The sequence below is a fragment of the Notolabrus celidotus genome, chromosome 16 (assembly GCF_009762535.1).
Source record: "Notolabrus celidotus isolate fNotCel1 chromosome 16, fNotCel1.pri, whole genome shotgun sequence".
Taxonomy (NCBI): Eukaryota; Metazoa; Chordata; class Actinopteri; order Labriformes; family Labridae; genus Notolabrus; species Notolabrus celidotus.
Genome location: NC_048287.1, coordinates 22156014 through 22171463, shown reverse-complemented (window position 1 = coordinate 22171463; position 15450 = coordinate 22156014). Strand labels below are relative to the sequence as shown.

The 15450-nt window shown below is 44.4% G+C and overlaps 1 protein-coding gene across 2 annotated transcripts in view; it reads right to left on the bottom strand.

Moving 5' to 3' along the window:
• Positions 1–15450, bottom strand: part of ash1l (ash1 (absent, small, or homeotic)-like (Drosophila)) — a 35904-nt gene that overhangs the window by 14452 nt on the left and 6002 nt on the right. For both annotated transcript variants that reach the window (XM_034705185.1, XM_034705186.1), the window contains exons 4-12: positions 10189–14596; positions 3959–4628; positions 3611–3784; positions 3389–3483; positions 2140–2213; positions 1968–2013; positions 1658–1766; positions 1160–1366; positions 885–1031 (exon numbers count right to left, since the gene is read on the bottom strand). In XM_034705185.1, coding sequence (XP_034561076.1) covers positions 885–1031; positions 1160–1366; positions 1658–1766; positions 1968–2013; positions 2140–2213; positions 3389–3483; positions 3611–3784; positions 3959–4628; positions 10189–14596 — 5930 coding nt within the window. The remainder of the gene's footprint in view (positions 1–884; positions 1032–1159; positions 1367–1657; positions 1767–1967; positions 2014–2139; positions 2214–3388; positions 3484–3610; positions 3785–3958; positions 4629–10188; positions 14597–15450) is intronic.

Here is a 15450-nt window from a genome sequence, read left to right as displayed (position 1 = left end):
CGAAAGATTTTTACAAAACCCCATTAGCTCTCCCGCTGAAGTCCCCTTCTTGTCAAACTTACGAATAGAAACACATGTCCTGTTTGGCTTCTGCGCAAGCCACAAAACCGAAATACACCACAAACTAGCGCCGTGGCCATAGCAATTTGCAGTTTGGACTACGCTACAGTGTTAACCCTGTGGTGAATTATCGACAATCTGGTGTCCTACAATCAGATGTCCATCAGATACAGACTCAAAAAAAGACTGTGCAGCCACTTAACATGAAATTAGCATCTCTGTTATTTTGAAATACTCCTTTCTGCACAGAGCAAAAACATTTTTAAAAGCAAACTCAGGAACTTCTTTTTTAGTCTCGCTTTTAACCAAGTTTTATTCTTAACAGTTGTATTTATTTATTTATCATCTAGTTCAAATTTTAGTCACTATTATTCTACTTTATTCCACTTTATTTTATTTATTTGAAGTATAGCATCTTATTTTCTTTTAATGGTTTAATATTTTAGTGTTTTATTATCTTAGAAATGTATTTTATTTTGGTGAAAAGCGCTTTATAAATAAAGTCTGATCGATTGAGTCTGATTAATTATTGATGAAAATAACACATTCAAAATACATTTAAAAAAATAACATCATTCCGTTTTCAAAACAGATTGTGGATAAAGAATTCGATTTCAAGTGAAAAGCTGACCAAAAAATGTTGCAATGCCCCTTTAAATGTGAAACTCATCTCTCATTGTGCCCCTAATTGAGCCTGGCACAATTATCTGTTCCTAACAACTTGCGGAAACTGCTCACGCCTAAGAGGGCTTAGCCAAATCTGGACTTTGGTGAGAGCCCAAAAGTCACACAAGGACATTAGCAGATTTAAAGGTGACACCCACCACTTCTGCATCTCACAGTTGGGCTCACAGCTGTGGTTTATGAAGCGTGCCTCATTGCCCATTCGGTAGCTGTCAATCACCATGCCGCTATCCAGGTTCAGACAGTAGTGGCCACTGTGGGAGAAGTACTGCTCCATCATACGGCTCCTGCGAAGTGGTGGAGAAGGGGTGGAACAATTATCATAATTATTATTACAAGAAGATATATTTAGTCCTGAGGAAGTGAAGGCATTTCTACAGAATCTGTGAAAGAATGTGTGAGCATACTAACTCACCTGAACTCCTGCTCGCTGACCACTTCGCCCAGGTACTCGATGATGAACTGTCCGGAGCGAAGCGACTCCTTGGTGCGGATGCCCCAGCCCTTCCCTTCAGCACGGAACCGCTCCAGACACTGGACCCACTCATGTCTCTGGATGTGCTGGTTGTCACAGTGTTCACCACAGGGGCAGGTGCTGGGGGAGCACTCAGCAAAACTCATTCTGGGGACATAGGCAGTTTAAAAATTAGAATGAGGCAGCTACTCCTCTGTCCTGGTTACATTTATATTTTATTAGATATTATGATATATCGTTGCATCATTCTTTCGCAAATATATAGATTATCGCAGTATCGCTGTATCGTGATATTATCGTCATATCGTGAGTCACCAAGCGATACCCACCCCTACTCTTTATGATTTTGTCTCATTACCAAAATAACATCTATACACAAACATAAAGCATGTCCAATTCAAGCAAACAGTTAGGGAAATATTCTGTCTATGCCTTTACCTATTCAGGCAGTCATCCAGGCAGGCTTTTTCCGTCTTGTCCTCACGAGGTCTGCAGTTGCATGTAGTTGTTTCATAACCAGAGAGGGGCTTTACGTCCACATACACATCTGTGACACAAATTGGTGATTAGCATTCAACTTTTCCAGTTTCTGATACTTTTACAAACTGTGACCAGCAGTCAGAGCATCACGTCTTAATACCTGATTGTATTCAATCTTAATCAAAAGCATCAGTGATGAATGCACATAAAGTGATCAGGATCTAAATTACAACCAGGAAGCATCGCTAGAACAAAGCTGGACACTTACTTGATCTGATCTTTTTATAAAGGGGGACATCGGGCCTCTTGTAAAGCTAAAACACAGAAACACAAAGTGGTTTAAAGACAAAATGAATCTTTTCCTTCACTGTTGTTGTGAAGAATCGCTCAGTAATTTACTGTGAGCATGGATGCTTAAAAAACTCAGTCAGATTGATCACCTGATCGTGTTTCCACAGCCACAAGATGTCGTAAGGCAACTGGAAATCAATGCGCTTCTGTCTCAGGTACTTCCCTGAAATAAAAAAAGAAAAAGAAAAGCAGAGGACATTGCAGTGAGGATAAAAAGCTTTAAAACACATACTGTAAACGGAAAGGACCTACTTGTTTGACATAGATCACAGAGATGTTCATATGATGTAGGTGAATTGGGTGTTTGAGTCATTATGATGCATTCTATTTATCAGTTTATCAAAGTAAAAGTGATAACACTAAAAATAAGGTTCTGGTTCCCAGAAACAGTCTGAGTTATTGTGATCATTTTGATGAGTAAACCCAGAAGCCCTTTAAGTTGGTTAGAAGTGTGTGGCTTTTACTGTGAGGTTTCACATAAAAACGGGGGCCATCACAGTGAGAACATCCCCACTGAGGTAACGACACCGATATGACTGATCACATCGGATATTTCACGAGAAAAAACATCAGAGGACGTTGTAAAATGTACAGAGAAACTTTCATTTTTCTTTAACAGTTGACTCCAGACGTGATTGAAGGGTAACCGCTTGTTTACTCGGTTGTGGGTCGCTCTTCTTAGACACAAAAAGTGTGAATCCAACTGTTGCCTCTTTGGGCTGTGGTTCTGCAACTGCTGCTGCACCAAGCGTCACTTTCAGATTATGATTGTACCTTCAATTGTATGAGTATAACATACTTTTAAACAAAGCAATGGACCCAAACTTTTTCAGGGTTCCCACTCTTTTCCACAAATCATTTTCCAGGACATTTTCAGTGATGATCAAGCTGGTATGACAGTCTAAAATGAGTTCCTAACTTAGTTCCTAAATAGTCTAATATGTTCCTCTCAGTGGAAGTCTACACTGAAACACGTGCAGTCTATGGCTATCCATGAAATCATCTCTTACATGCTTAAAAATGATGGCAAATTAATTATAGAACAATGCAACCACAGATGTAGCACTTTATTAGTGCAACCAAGTAACAATGATTTTAACCTCGTCAGGTCGCACGCAGTCATGTTGGAATAATTTTCCAGGACAATCTGTAATTTTCCAGGACTTTTTACTTTTTACTTTTTCTCCCATTTTCCAGGTGTTTTCCAGTACTGGAAAACTGGTCAACTATTTTCTAGGTTTTCCAGGACGCATGGGATCCCTGTTTGTATTACACCCGTAGCACCAAGAACTGCGGAAAGGGCAACAGAAACAGAACCAAAACTGAATTAAGACTTACCAACGTGTATAGGAGCTGGAAACAATCCATAGTCGTGTTCCCCTGGTATGTATTCAAGCTTCTCTTTCTTTAGCTGCAGAAGCTGACTCCGGGGGCTACAAGGAGGAATTTAGAGAAGGTGAAATGTTAATGCAGTTGACAATCACACCAGAACAATTGAACTAAACATTTATTTCACGGGGAGAAAGGAAAGATTATATTTCAGCTTTCTTTCAGACTCACTCTTCAGTCTTGTACACATCAGAGTAAAGTCCTGCCTTCTGAAACTTCTTCTTTGGAGGTCTGGCTGGTCTCTTCTCCCGTTGGTTGGTTATAGGTATGGGCGGGGCTTGTTCTCTGGCGGTGGTGCCTGGGAGTTCCGGGGGGCAGGGACCATCTGGTTTGCTCTCCATTGAGCTTAAATTAGAAACATAATTTGGTTTCTACGGGGAACTGAACTATATAATTGTACCTTAACATACAGTATTAGCTTTGAATATAAACGTATGGATGCCCTGTAAGTGTTTGTCAGAGTCCAACAGCTGAGACTTTTCAGTGAAGATTAATGTAGTGGGTTAATAACTTGCTTACCCGTGAAATTGCTGAAGCTCGTCCTGGGTAAGCCAGCTTCTTCCTGTCCCAGTTTTAGACCTTGCCATGGGGTTGCCAGGGTTCTCCTCCCTGTCCGGTAATCTCTCCTCAGTCTCCTCTACCTCCCCGTCCTCTTCTTCCTCCTCTTCCTCATCTTCCCCGCATCTCTCCCAGTGTTTCCTCTTTTGACCTTTTCTTCGTTGGCCCTGGACTACCGACTCTATAGCATCCGTCACAGTGTCCCCCTCCTTCCCTCTCCCCACTGCTGGTCGTTCCCCCGCTCTGTCCTTGTGCCGGTTCTGATTCATCTCAACCACTGGTGGCGGTGGGGATGGTGGAGGGGAGGGTAACGGGTGTTTCCTGGGGCGTCCGGGGCCCCTCTTTTTCACCATATTGTTTCCTGTGCGAGCCTGCCTCTGCAGCTTCTTGGCACGCAGGATTTTGTTGACGTGATGCAGGCTGTGTTTTGAGGGCAGTGTCCGATGGGAGTGGTGGGACAGAGAGGCATCCAGACAACAGTCCTGAGAGGGGGAGAGGCAAGAAGAGGAGGCAGAGCCGTGGGAGTGAAATAGGGAAGGTTGGTGATGGTGCTGCTGCCGATGGTGTAGGGATCCTTCGGGCCCTTCAGGGGTCGAGAGGGAAACACCTCTCGTCTGGATACCTGATGGTCCTAAACAAAGAAACAGAAAATGAATGCCACATACTGTATGTACCATGAATGGCTGGTTTAAAACATTTGTTAAGTGGCATTATAATACAGTGAAACGGCCAACTCAGAAAACTTTGTGATACTGTCCTGTAACAGGTACAATAAAAATACATGTAAGTGGTCTACAACTACTATCAAGGGTGCTGTAAGGGGAGAAAAGTTGGGACGATTCAAGCTTAGAACTCAGAAAACTTTAAATGTAGTCAAAGAGGTAATTTGTGAAACAGGACAAACATTTAACAATAAAGGCCCTATGACTTACAAGGGCCCAAAGTAACACTAGAATAAATGTGGTGGGATGTGGGGCCTAATGGGATGTTTTTCATGGAGCCCAAAATCCCTTGTGGCGAAAATATCAATACACTTGAGTATCATTTTTTCACTGTTTTCTGATTCTGTAAAGATTTTCAAAAACACCATACTGATTTTTAATGAAAAGTTACCATGCACAGATTTTGTCTTTAAACCTTCCACTGCCAAATTCAAGTGGTGTGATTTATTTTAAGTAATTTGACTCCTCCACTAAAACTCATAAATGCAAATGAGACAAGACGGAGTAAGCACATATTGCTTTCATAAAAAAATAAAATAAAAAAAAACAGATATAGAAGGTGCAATATACACCACGTTGACTAAAACAATACATCACAATGTATTGAATCATGTACCCTGTATCCTGATAGGTATCATTAACACTAGATTACTGCCAAAATGCAATCGTCGGCTTCAGGCTTAAACAAGTAATTCATAAAATTGACTATAAATCACATTATACCGACCAGGTGGGCATGTTTATCAGACATTTGTTTTACCAGGTAAAAATGTTTGAGAACCAATTCTCATTTACAAACATGACCTGACCATGTGTAACAAGTATTCAATGTAAAACCGATCACAAGCACATTTGATGGTTTTCTTCTGCTCACCATCTGTAAGCTGCTTTTCATTTTTCTTAAACACCTTCCACATCCTACATCCGAACCTTTCACAAGACTTAGCCTCATTTTCCACACATCATCCCCATATTTTTCTACTTTTTATCCGTTACAAACATTGTTCTCCAGTTTCTTGTCATCCCAGCTTTCTCAGCCTCATCCTCTTTCCTCCGCCATGTACAAAACAGCGCTGAAAGTGGGGAAAAATTAACACTTTACAACCATCCTTCACTCCCTTCACTGGCTTCCCATTGACCACAGAATTAAATACAAAAAATCTTTTCATCCACAACAACGCCCCTGCCTCTGTCAAAGAACAGTTAGCCTCCCCAAACCATCACCAGAAACCTCAGAGCCGGCGACTCTAACCGTCTCCATACCCCGAAAACTAGTAAGCTCTGTACGATGGGGGGTTGGGTCTTCTGCTCCATGCCTGTGGAATGCTCTCCCCTAACACCTGAAGGCCCCACTGACCGTTGTATCCTTAAAACCTCTCTCTTGAAAAAATCTTTGCCTGATAGGAGAGCCCGTGACAGGCACATCAACCCTGAATGCCTTTTATTTAATTCTAATAACCGCTGTTGTTGTTTTTATGCTTTCTTTGTTTCAAATGCAATGTGTGTTATAAATAAAATGTTATTTATGTAAATGTTATTACTCATCCAACATAAAAAAAAGTCCTCTCTTTTATATTTCTGTCATGACTTGATCTTGTTAAGTTTCGATTTGTTATTGTTCTTTATCCGTCTTTAATTTCCTGTTTTATTTTGTAGTTTTCTTGTTGTGTTTGTTACAATGTCATTTGTTACAATGTCATTTAGCAGACGATTTTATCCAAAGCAACGTACATTCGAGAACAAGAACAACACAAGCAAAGATCTAGACAAGAGGAAACAAGATCAGTAAGAGTAACAAAGTGCTTCAAGTCAATTTGGGTGCAGGTACTGCCAAGCAGTTTAAAGGCAATGCACAAAATTAAATAAGGATTTTATTTTTTATATATATATATATATATCTAAACCATACTAGTGCCATTACTCATGTAAGTGTAGTTTAAAACTAGGCTTACATAATAGACATGAGTCCTGACTCAGTGACAGAGTGTTGTCTCTTCTCTTAAGACTAGCTACAGTTGGATCAAAACATGTTGCTCAAGTGCCAGGGTCTTAGTGGGACATTTAAGCTAATTATGTAGCTGATCAAGGAGGACAATAGATTTAACCGTTCCCTGACCACTTTGTGCCTTAAGATGCATTTAGACTAAGAGTTCCGGGGTCTTTTAGCCCCCAGAACTACTTTCCCCAGAACTAAAAGGTTCCTGTGCCCTCATTGTTGTCTGCGTTTCGACCTTGGGCTGAAGTCCCAGGTAGATTGTGCAAATCAGACCCGACGTATCGAGACAAAGAATTATATTAAATAATATTTTGAAATCTTAATAAAAAACTACACTAAGATGCATTACCAGGAACTCCCTCTGTGTTTCAACAACTGTGTAAACTCCACAAACATCGTTACGTTCAACCGAAAGTCCGAGGACCTTTGAAAAGTACTACCCCCCAATTAGGGGCTTTTCGGGGGGGGGGGGGGGGGGTTATCAACCCCTGAACTAAATTTAGACCCTGATTTCTCCAGTCGAAATGCACGTAGTTCAGGGGTAAAGTCCCTAGTTCCGGGGTAAAGTTCCTGCGGCCGAAAAACGCCTATAATAACACAAATGCATAGCATGAAAACTCTGCTTACTTGACAGTAGTTGCTGAAAAGTTAACTTTCATTTTCTTCTGTAAGATGGAAAACATACATAACCTCCTCTCTCTCTTTCATGTCTCACTTCATCCTTAGCCTTCCTTGCAGCTCGTTTTTTTCCCTCTGCTTCAACCTTCACACATACCCTTCTGTCAGTGTGTCTCTGTCTACCTCCATCAGTCCCCACTTGTCTCGCGTGGCAGCCCAGTTCCCACCCTTTGCCTCCTCTACATTAATGGCGCTGTCTGTGACCGCTCGGTGACCCCATGTCCAGAACTCTAATCCTGGATTACCCTGCTGTTGTTTGAACTGCATCACGCTGTCAATGGGAACCATACTGCCTCCCATCTCACTTACTGGCATGTCAAAAGTAGCCATATCGATCATTTTTAGAGACAATGTGTTTAAAATAACCCTTTTAATTCAAATTCCAATAGTATCATAATATCAAAGGGGAATAAACAGACACATTTTAATTTTAATTTTAAATTGAAGAGCTACCGCCAGCAAGAGAGTGCAGTGGTTGATCAACTTTAAGAGGAAGTGAAGATAGAGAGCACATGTAATTACAGTAAAGATAAAAAACATAATTTTTCGGTTGTTTCTCTATGAACGTGTCCCAAAGAATAATTTAACATCAACACACTTCCACACAATCCTGCAGGAAGGTGCTGGATTTCGTTTATATGCAGCCAAAGCCCCGTTTCATCCTGCCTGCATTGTGAGACCTTTTTACTTTTTTGTTTTTTTTAGCAAGGTTTCCTGTTAGTTTAGGGCTACATACAACTCCACACTAAGGTCTGTCCAAAACAAAGCAAAAGCATTGACCAGCCAAGCAAGTTGGTAAAAAAAAGAAGGCAATGATTTAGATTTGTGCCTGCCTACAAGATCTGTTAATTACCAGGAAACTTAAAGAGGTATCATTTAAAGTCATTTTCACAGGGTGCTGTTGGCCAAGCGGTTTAAATGCGCCCCTTATATAGAGGTGCCCCATATGGCTATAGTCCCGGTGGTCACAAGTTTGACTCTCGTCCTCAACCATTTGCTCTCTACTCTAGGGATAGACCGATATGTTTTTTTCAGGGCCGATACCGATATAGATTATTAGTAGTCAAGGAGGCCGATAACCTATATTTGGAGCTGTATCTGCTGCAGGCAGAAGAGCATGTCTGTGTTGCGGCCGTAAATAGTGCAAAAACGAACAGACTTTCTGGCGGCAAATTAAAGTGCTGAAAAAAATCTAATCTGCTGGAGCGTACACCTAAAACAGAAGTGAGTGCTCGGGATGGAATCTTTAAAAATTGGCTAAATCACAAGGCAGAAATGACACCGTCTGCAGAAACTGTAGCCTATCTTGTGTTCCATTTCTCCCTGCAGTTTCTCATTGGCTGATTGGCAGTTGCCCGTGCCGTTGCTCTGCGTGTAACCCATCAGATGGTGTAGTGACAGCAGACAGAGAGGTGCGGCTGCAATAGAGCCAGAATAACCCAGTTTTAAATCTATCTCATATCGGCCATTTAAAAAAAAAAGAAGGCTAATGCCGATATGCATCAAAATGCTAAATATCTGTGCAGGTAATCGGCCCGGTCGATAATCGGCCTATCCCTACCTTACTCCCCACATTTCCTGTCTCTTTTCAGCTGTCCTATCAAATAAAGGCAAAAAATACCCCAAAAATATCACTTTGAAGTAGTTTCCACAGACATACCAAACCTACACACACCGACAAAGATGCAAATAAGTCATAGTGAGAGTGAACTCACTCACACCAGTATAGCAAGAACATGCTGACTGCTGAGGCCCTGCGTCTTAGATCAGCGACACCAGCTCAGCCCAGGTGCCCTGTGGACTGAAGGAAGGAACCAGGCCTCACACTGTGGGCTTTTGAGGAAAATGTCTACTAAATATAGCATGTTAACAAAACACTCCACCCCTTTGGCTCTGGCAGGAATGTATTATCAAATGTGGCCAACTGCAGGCATCCACACTCACACAGGAGCCTGTTTAAATCATTGCACTTTTTTTTTTTTGGGCCAAGCCCATAACCACTTGTAAGAGCTACCAAATGTCAGACGAAGTGGGCACAGCGGATGATATCAAAAAGAGGGTTTTCTGTGCTTGAAGAAGAAGTCTATTGCACTTAGTAGTATTTTCTCTGTACGAATGGGGAATAGTTGAGAGGGCTACAGAGACGGAACAGATAATTTCCAGTGTTGTTTGATCCAACCACAACTGATGTGTGGATGGTTCCAGTTGTAACCACTTCACTGTTTCTCAGCGCTATGAGGGATTTTCAACAGGCTTCACTGAGCAGAGATCAAACAAGATTTGAGAGCCCCCTTGCTGTGCCACATGGCACGTCTAAAAGAGTTATTGCCGAAATACGGAGTCCTGGAACTGGCGCTGGATCTAATTGATTGCACACTGTGCCAGTTTCACCATAACTGTGCTGGGCCATAAATGCTCATCAGACATAAGCCAATCAAATTCAGCCACAGGATTCTTGTTTCACTCATCCATCTATTTTTGGAAAATGAATTTGGTGCACAGTTGACTCCACAACCTTTACCAACACTCACTTTAATTTGGGTCAAACAAGTTTCTGTGCTAAAAAGCTCTGCATGTAAAGCTACATGAGTGTTATGGGATTAAACACTGAGAACTGAATGTCAAAGAACAAAGGACTGCAAACAACTTAATGTGGCTATTGTTACTGGTTACTGTTATGTCTTAACTCCCAAGAAACAATGTAGATGCTCTCTTAATCATCACTGGATTCTCCAATGCAGGCAGCCCTTTCATGAAGATCAAATTTACATTTAACTTAAATTTATTGGACTTACCTATCTCTCTCCTTTCTGCTGATGTTGAGCGGTCCTTCCTCATTGGCCGGTCTACACGGGAGAAGCTGGAACTCTCTGCAACCACCTCAGTCTTTCTGCCCCTACTCCCCTTCAGCGAAGTGCGGGTGAGCGCAGAGGCAAAGAGATTTGTTAGATTCGGGGAATCATGAGCTCCAGGCTCTACATCCTCCGTGGGCGTGAGAGGCTCCTCATCCTCACTGTCCGAGCAGCCTGCTGGGTCCTCAGCACGTCCATCTGAGAAAGGACCCTGGCCAGGTGCAACATGACTCCGTGAGAGCTTAGAGTATTCCGCCTTTGAGCTGCCCATCCTGAACCAGGACTCTACTGGGTGGTGGCCTTTAGAGCTGCTGCCAAGTGCGAGCCTGGAGGGGCCTAGGCAGGACATGGAGTTTTCCTTACGCTTGTACCTTTCTGCAGATGAAGATGAGGATGAAGAGGGAGAGTTGGCAGAAGTGGTAGCAGGTTGTTTGCTGGCACTGGTGCTTGAGTTGTCTCGACCAAACCGGCATCGTTGTAAAGACTCTGCCATTCCTAAACTGCTGACTCTGTCTCCTTTCCCTGTTGCTCCACTGTCGGAAATCCCTGCACTAGCCCGGCTCCCTGATCCTCCTCTCGCTGCTTCCTCCCTGTCCTCCTCAGCACAGCGCTCTCTGTGTTTGTGTCTGTGTTTGTGTTTGTGGTGCCAATTGAAAGAGAGCTCAGAGGACATTGGTGGGTACAGGACAGGGGACCTTCCTCCTCCCAGGTACTCCTGCCTGAGCAGCTTATGTTTTTTCTTGTGAAATTTGGAAGGATTCAGCAGGAGATGAGAAGGGTGGTGATGATGCATGTAAGAGGTTGGAGGAGGAGGAGGGAAAGAGGGTGAGTGGTGAGAGTGGTGGGATTGGGCTGTGTGGGGCGATTGGTGGTGTGGGTGGGGATATAGAGCACTAGCTGGAGGAAAGCCTCTGTAATAGCCCAACCCCAAGGGCCCTGATGAGTAGGGCATATAGGAAGGATGGTAAAAACCTCCGCTTGAGAGTGGAAATCCAAGCCCCGGTACAAAAGGAACCTCGGACATAGACTCCCTTAGTTTGGGAGGCCGCCCGCGTTTCTTTTTCATGTCTGGTTTCCGAACATAGTGCAATGGGTCACAGGAGTAAGCAGGATGGGAGTAGAAGCTGCCAAAGTTAACCCTGAAGATGGTAGGCAGGAGGTCCCTGTGTATATAATGATGTGGAGGAGGCCCACCTGTGCCTCCTAGGCCACCACTTGGCCTGCTTCCAACCCCTGGCACTCTACTTGTTCCTGCCGCTACGCCAATTCCACTGCCCAGCCGGTGCCCTGGGGTACGGTGTGCTATCCGTATTTCACTCAGTCTCACAACAATCTCATCCAGCTCTGCAAGGAAGTCTGGGTCGAGCCGTCGAGAGCGTAGCTGCAGGTACTTCTTCTTGCGTTTCCTTTTCTGTCTCTTCAGTTTGTCGTAGCCAGGGCACCCATGGCTGCGGCGTTTACACTTGTGCTTATGTTTCTCCTTATGTCCCATTAAGGAGGAGGTGGGGGCTGCTGGGTGAGGTCTCCGGGGATCAGGCGATGACCTTGCCCCATGTGGCGATGGAGAAGGTGAGGGATGTTCCATGAGCACAGCAGAGTGTCGCCGCCTGCCTCTGGAATTAAGGCCCGCCCCTGGAGCCATGGCTGAACCAATGACTCCTGGCATTAATAATCCACTCCCCATCCCGTGTGGCATCCCTATTCCGCCCAATCCACCTGCTCCTCCTGCTTTCTCACCACGATCAGAAGTACTGTTATTGTCCGTTCCTATACCACTGTCGCTGGGCACTGTCTCCTCACTGTGTGACTCACTAACTGGTGACGGAGTGGCTTCTTTTAGCTCACTGAGGGGGGCAGGGGAGGTGGGATGAAGCGGCCTGGGAGGGGAAAGCTTATGATAATGGTAGTGCTGCCTGTAATGGTGGTGATGGTGATGGTATCCACGGCAAGATGACTTTTTCTGGGAAGCTGCTGCAGCCATGGATGATGAGCCCAGCCCTTGGTTACGAGGATTAGGGGCAGAAAAGGTTGGGGGAGGGAAGGAAAAAGTGTTGTGGCTATGATGGGGGTTAGAATAGAGAGGGTGACTTGCAAAGTGTACCGAACCAGGCTCCACAAAGCTGGCATCGCTGATGGGACTGTGGCCTCCGCTAGACTGTGAGAGGGAGGGGGAGGGAAAGACTTCTGAGGAAGAGAGCTGATGCTGGGACCCTAATTGATGGTGATGGAGGGGGGAAGTGGTATTTGGGGATAGGAAGGGGTCTGGTGGTGGCGTTGTAGCATTTGTTGATTTTGGTTTACGGCCTCTCCTTTTGCCCATATATATTGTGCCCTTTTTACTGACATTAATTTGTGGCCCCAGTTTTCCCCCAAAAGAAGCAGCCAGAGAGGATAATGATTGGGTTGAAGCTTCTGCAGGGCCAGCCACCCCACTGGTGGTGCTTTTGGGGGGTTCCTCTGGTCTTGGGCCTAACAATATTTGACTGAGAATGCGTTTCCGTTTCACACTCTTCATCTTATTGATCTTGCCTATAATGGTTTTCATGATAAGCTGCCCATTTCCCCTGTTGCGAAATCGTTTGTCTCCCATGTCTCCTGCCTCTGGAGCCAACGTGGGAGGCTGACCCTCCTGAGGCAAGGTAGGAGGAAGGCGCTTGGGGCGTCCACGCTTTCTAGGCATAGGTTTAGGGGGGTTAAGGTCTATCTCTGGGTGGAGAACGGGAGGGTCCTGCTCTTCTTTGGACTTTAGCAAAGATGAAAAGACCTTGGAGGGGGCAAGCTTGTTAGGGAGGCACCCATGGGGTGGGGCATCAAGTGTTGGCATTTTAGACTTTGGCCTTCCCCTTTTCCTAGGCTGGAGTGGGAAGAGCTGAGACGCTGTACTTTGTGGCACAGGATTTGGTTTGACCTTATTAGGATTTGGTGGCCTGCCCACAGGTCTTTTAACTGGTGTCAACTGTGTTTCCAAGCTTGAAGATAAAGGCAAGATGGTATTGCTCTGGTCAAAGGGACTGTCTTCACCTGTTCTTTGATTCTGTGCCTTGTTCATAATACGGGACCAGCGGGGTTTCCTTCCCCTGCGTTTTTTAAGGGGTTTGCTGTCCTGCTCTTCAGGAGAGTCCACAGATGAATCAGGAGAAGCATCTCTAAGGGGTGTCTGTGGGTCTTCGTCACCATCTGGCTCTGGTGAAGAAGACATCCTTTGTCTTACAGATTCAGGGGGACTGCTCGTCCGACCAGGACGACCTCCATCTTGGTTGGGACAGCGCATACTGGGGCTAGAGCTCTTTCCCCTCTCTCCTCCTGACTGATTACTGCCCCCCTTTTCTTTTCCCTCTGACTTCCCTGTTCCCCTTGAAGGGGAGGACTTGGTTAAGTCTCTGGGTCTGTCGCTGTCCTGCTCCACCTCACTTGCGCTACTTTCATCTGCCAAGGCCGGACTTTCTCGTGTATGATGTCCTTGTGAGGCAGGAGAGCTCATGTGACTGACTGCACTTACTGTCCTTTGCTCATCTGAGGTGGTGGAAGAGGATGTAATGGGACAAGACAATGATGTGGTATGGGGTGGGCAGTGAGATGGGCGCGACTGTATCTTAGAAATGCTACTGTTGCTGTTGTCACTGCTGCTGTCCTTTGACATGGCTGACAGGCGGTTATTGCCTAAGGTGAGTGCAGGGCTGCTGCTGCGACTACTGCTGCTGCTGCTGCTGTTCATGTTGATGTTGTTGCTGATGTTGTTAGTGCTGCTGCTACTAGCTTTTCCCAGCCCTTCTGTTTCCTCCTTTCTCAGAGGTGTCAGGGTGGGTGAATTTTCCATAACACTGTCTTTGTTCCTAGAACCATAGGGCCGACCAGGTGGTCGTGAAACAGGAGGTGGAGGAGAAAGGTGTACCATTCTTGAATACGTGTTCCTATTGGCCATAGCCCGATCTCGCTGCTTGGCTGTAGGGGCCATAAAGCCAGAGCTTGGGAGAGCTGGAGTGGCGTCATTTTTTGCAGATTTGGCTGGCTTGGGGGTTTTTGATGGTGGACATGTTGCTATGAGTTGAGCTAACTTCTCAGTGACTGTGGGTGCCCCCCAATTTTGAACACCCTTGTCCTTATCTTTCTGACTTTCAGTGCTGAAGGTGTATTGAGGAGGCTTCACACCGTCAAAGCTGAGTTCCTTTGAAACGGGTAGTGGTGGAGTGGACGTTCGGATGTTGGATTGTGAAGTTGGTGTTTTCTTCCCGGAGGGATGTGTTTTGCTGTCTGGTGGAGGGCGGTGAAGGTTAAGAGGCCTCTCAGACGTGTTTATGGATGCTTTTGTGTCTGACTTTGTATCTGACTTGCTATCCATCTTTGGTTGACCCTGTAAAAATGGACGAAATTGGAAGTTATTAACAAAGAACTCATGTTGTTAAGCCCATGTTTAGCCCTTCTTTGTTTTACACTGGTTAAACTACAAAATATTGCAACAATAAATCGTTAAGTTATTTGTTCTACAAAACTTTCAAAAGTTGTGAAAAATGCTTTTCACAAGTCCACAGAGCCAAAACATAAAAACAGAGTTATTAGCGTTGCTTCTTTGTTGAATAACAGCACAAAACCCAGACTTTACATTAAAAAAATTTACAAAAAGCTCAAGAACTGGGAGTACTTTGTGAACACTAATACACCTAAAAGAAATAATCTAACCTCTAGCCAAAGACAGTCCAAGATAAAAGAACAAACAATCAATCAGGAATAGGTTTTCATTCCCCGTTTATAAACTGCAATTCATTGATGGGATTTTCTGCTCAATGCTGCCTGTTGGCTATGCCCATGGGGGAAGTTACTTTCAACTAAATAACACTTCAGATCAGGGTCAGATTGGGGACAGAGCGGGAGAGCTGGAGAGAAGCGGGGGGTCATGCAGGGGAGGGGGGATGAGGAGAACATGGCCAGGCACAGATGAGGACAGACAACACAGACGGAGGAGGACTGGAGGGGGCAGCACATGATGAATAGAGACAAGACAACAGAGAGCACAAAGAGTAAAGAACAATTTATGCTCTGCTCTTTATCTGTGCAATAACATGTTAATTACTAGGGTTATGTGTCAGGGACCATTGCCTTACTGATGACCAACTATAAAAAGTTTAATTAAGTAGTATAAATGGACTCAAGCATGTACACAAAATAAAAATAATATATCTGTAGGTATGCCGACAATCAAAACACATA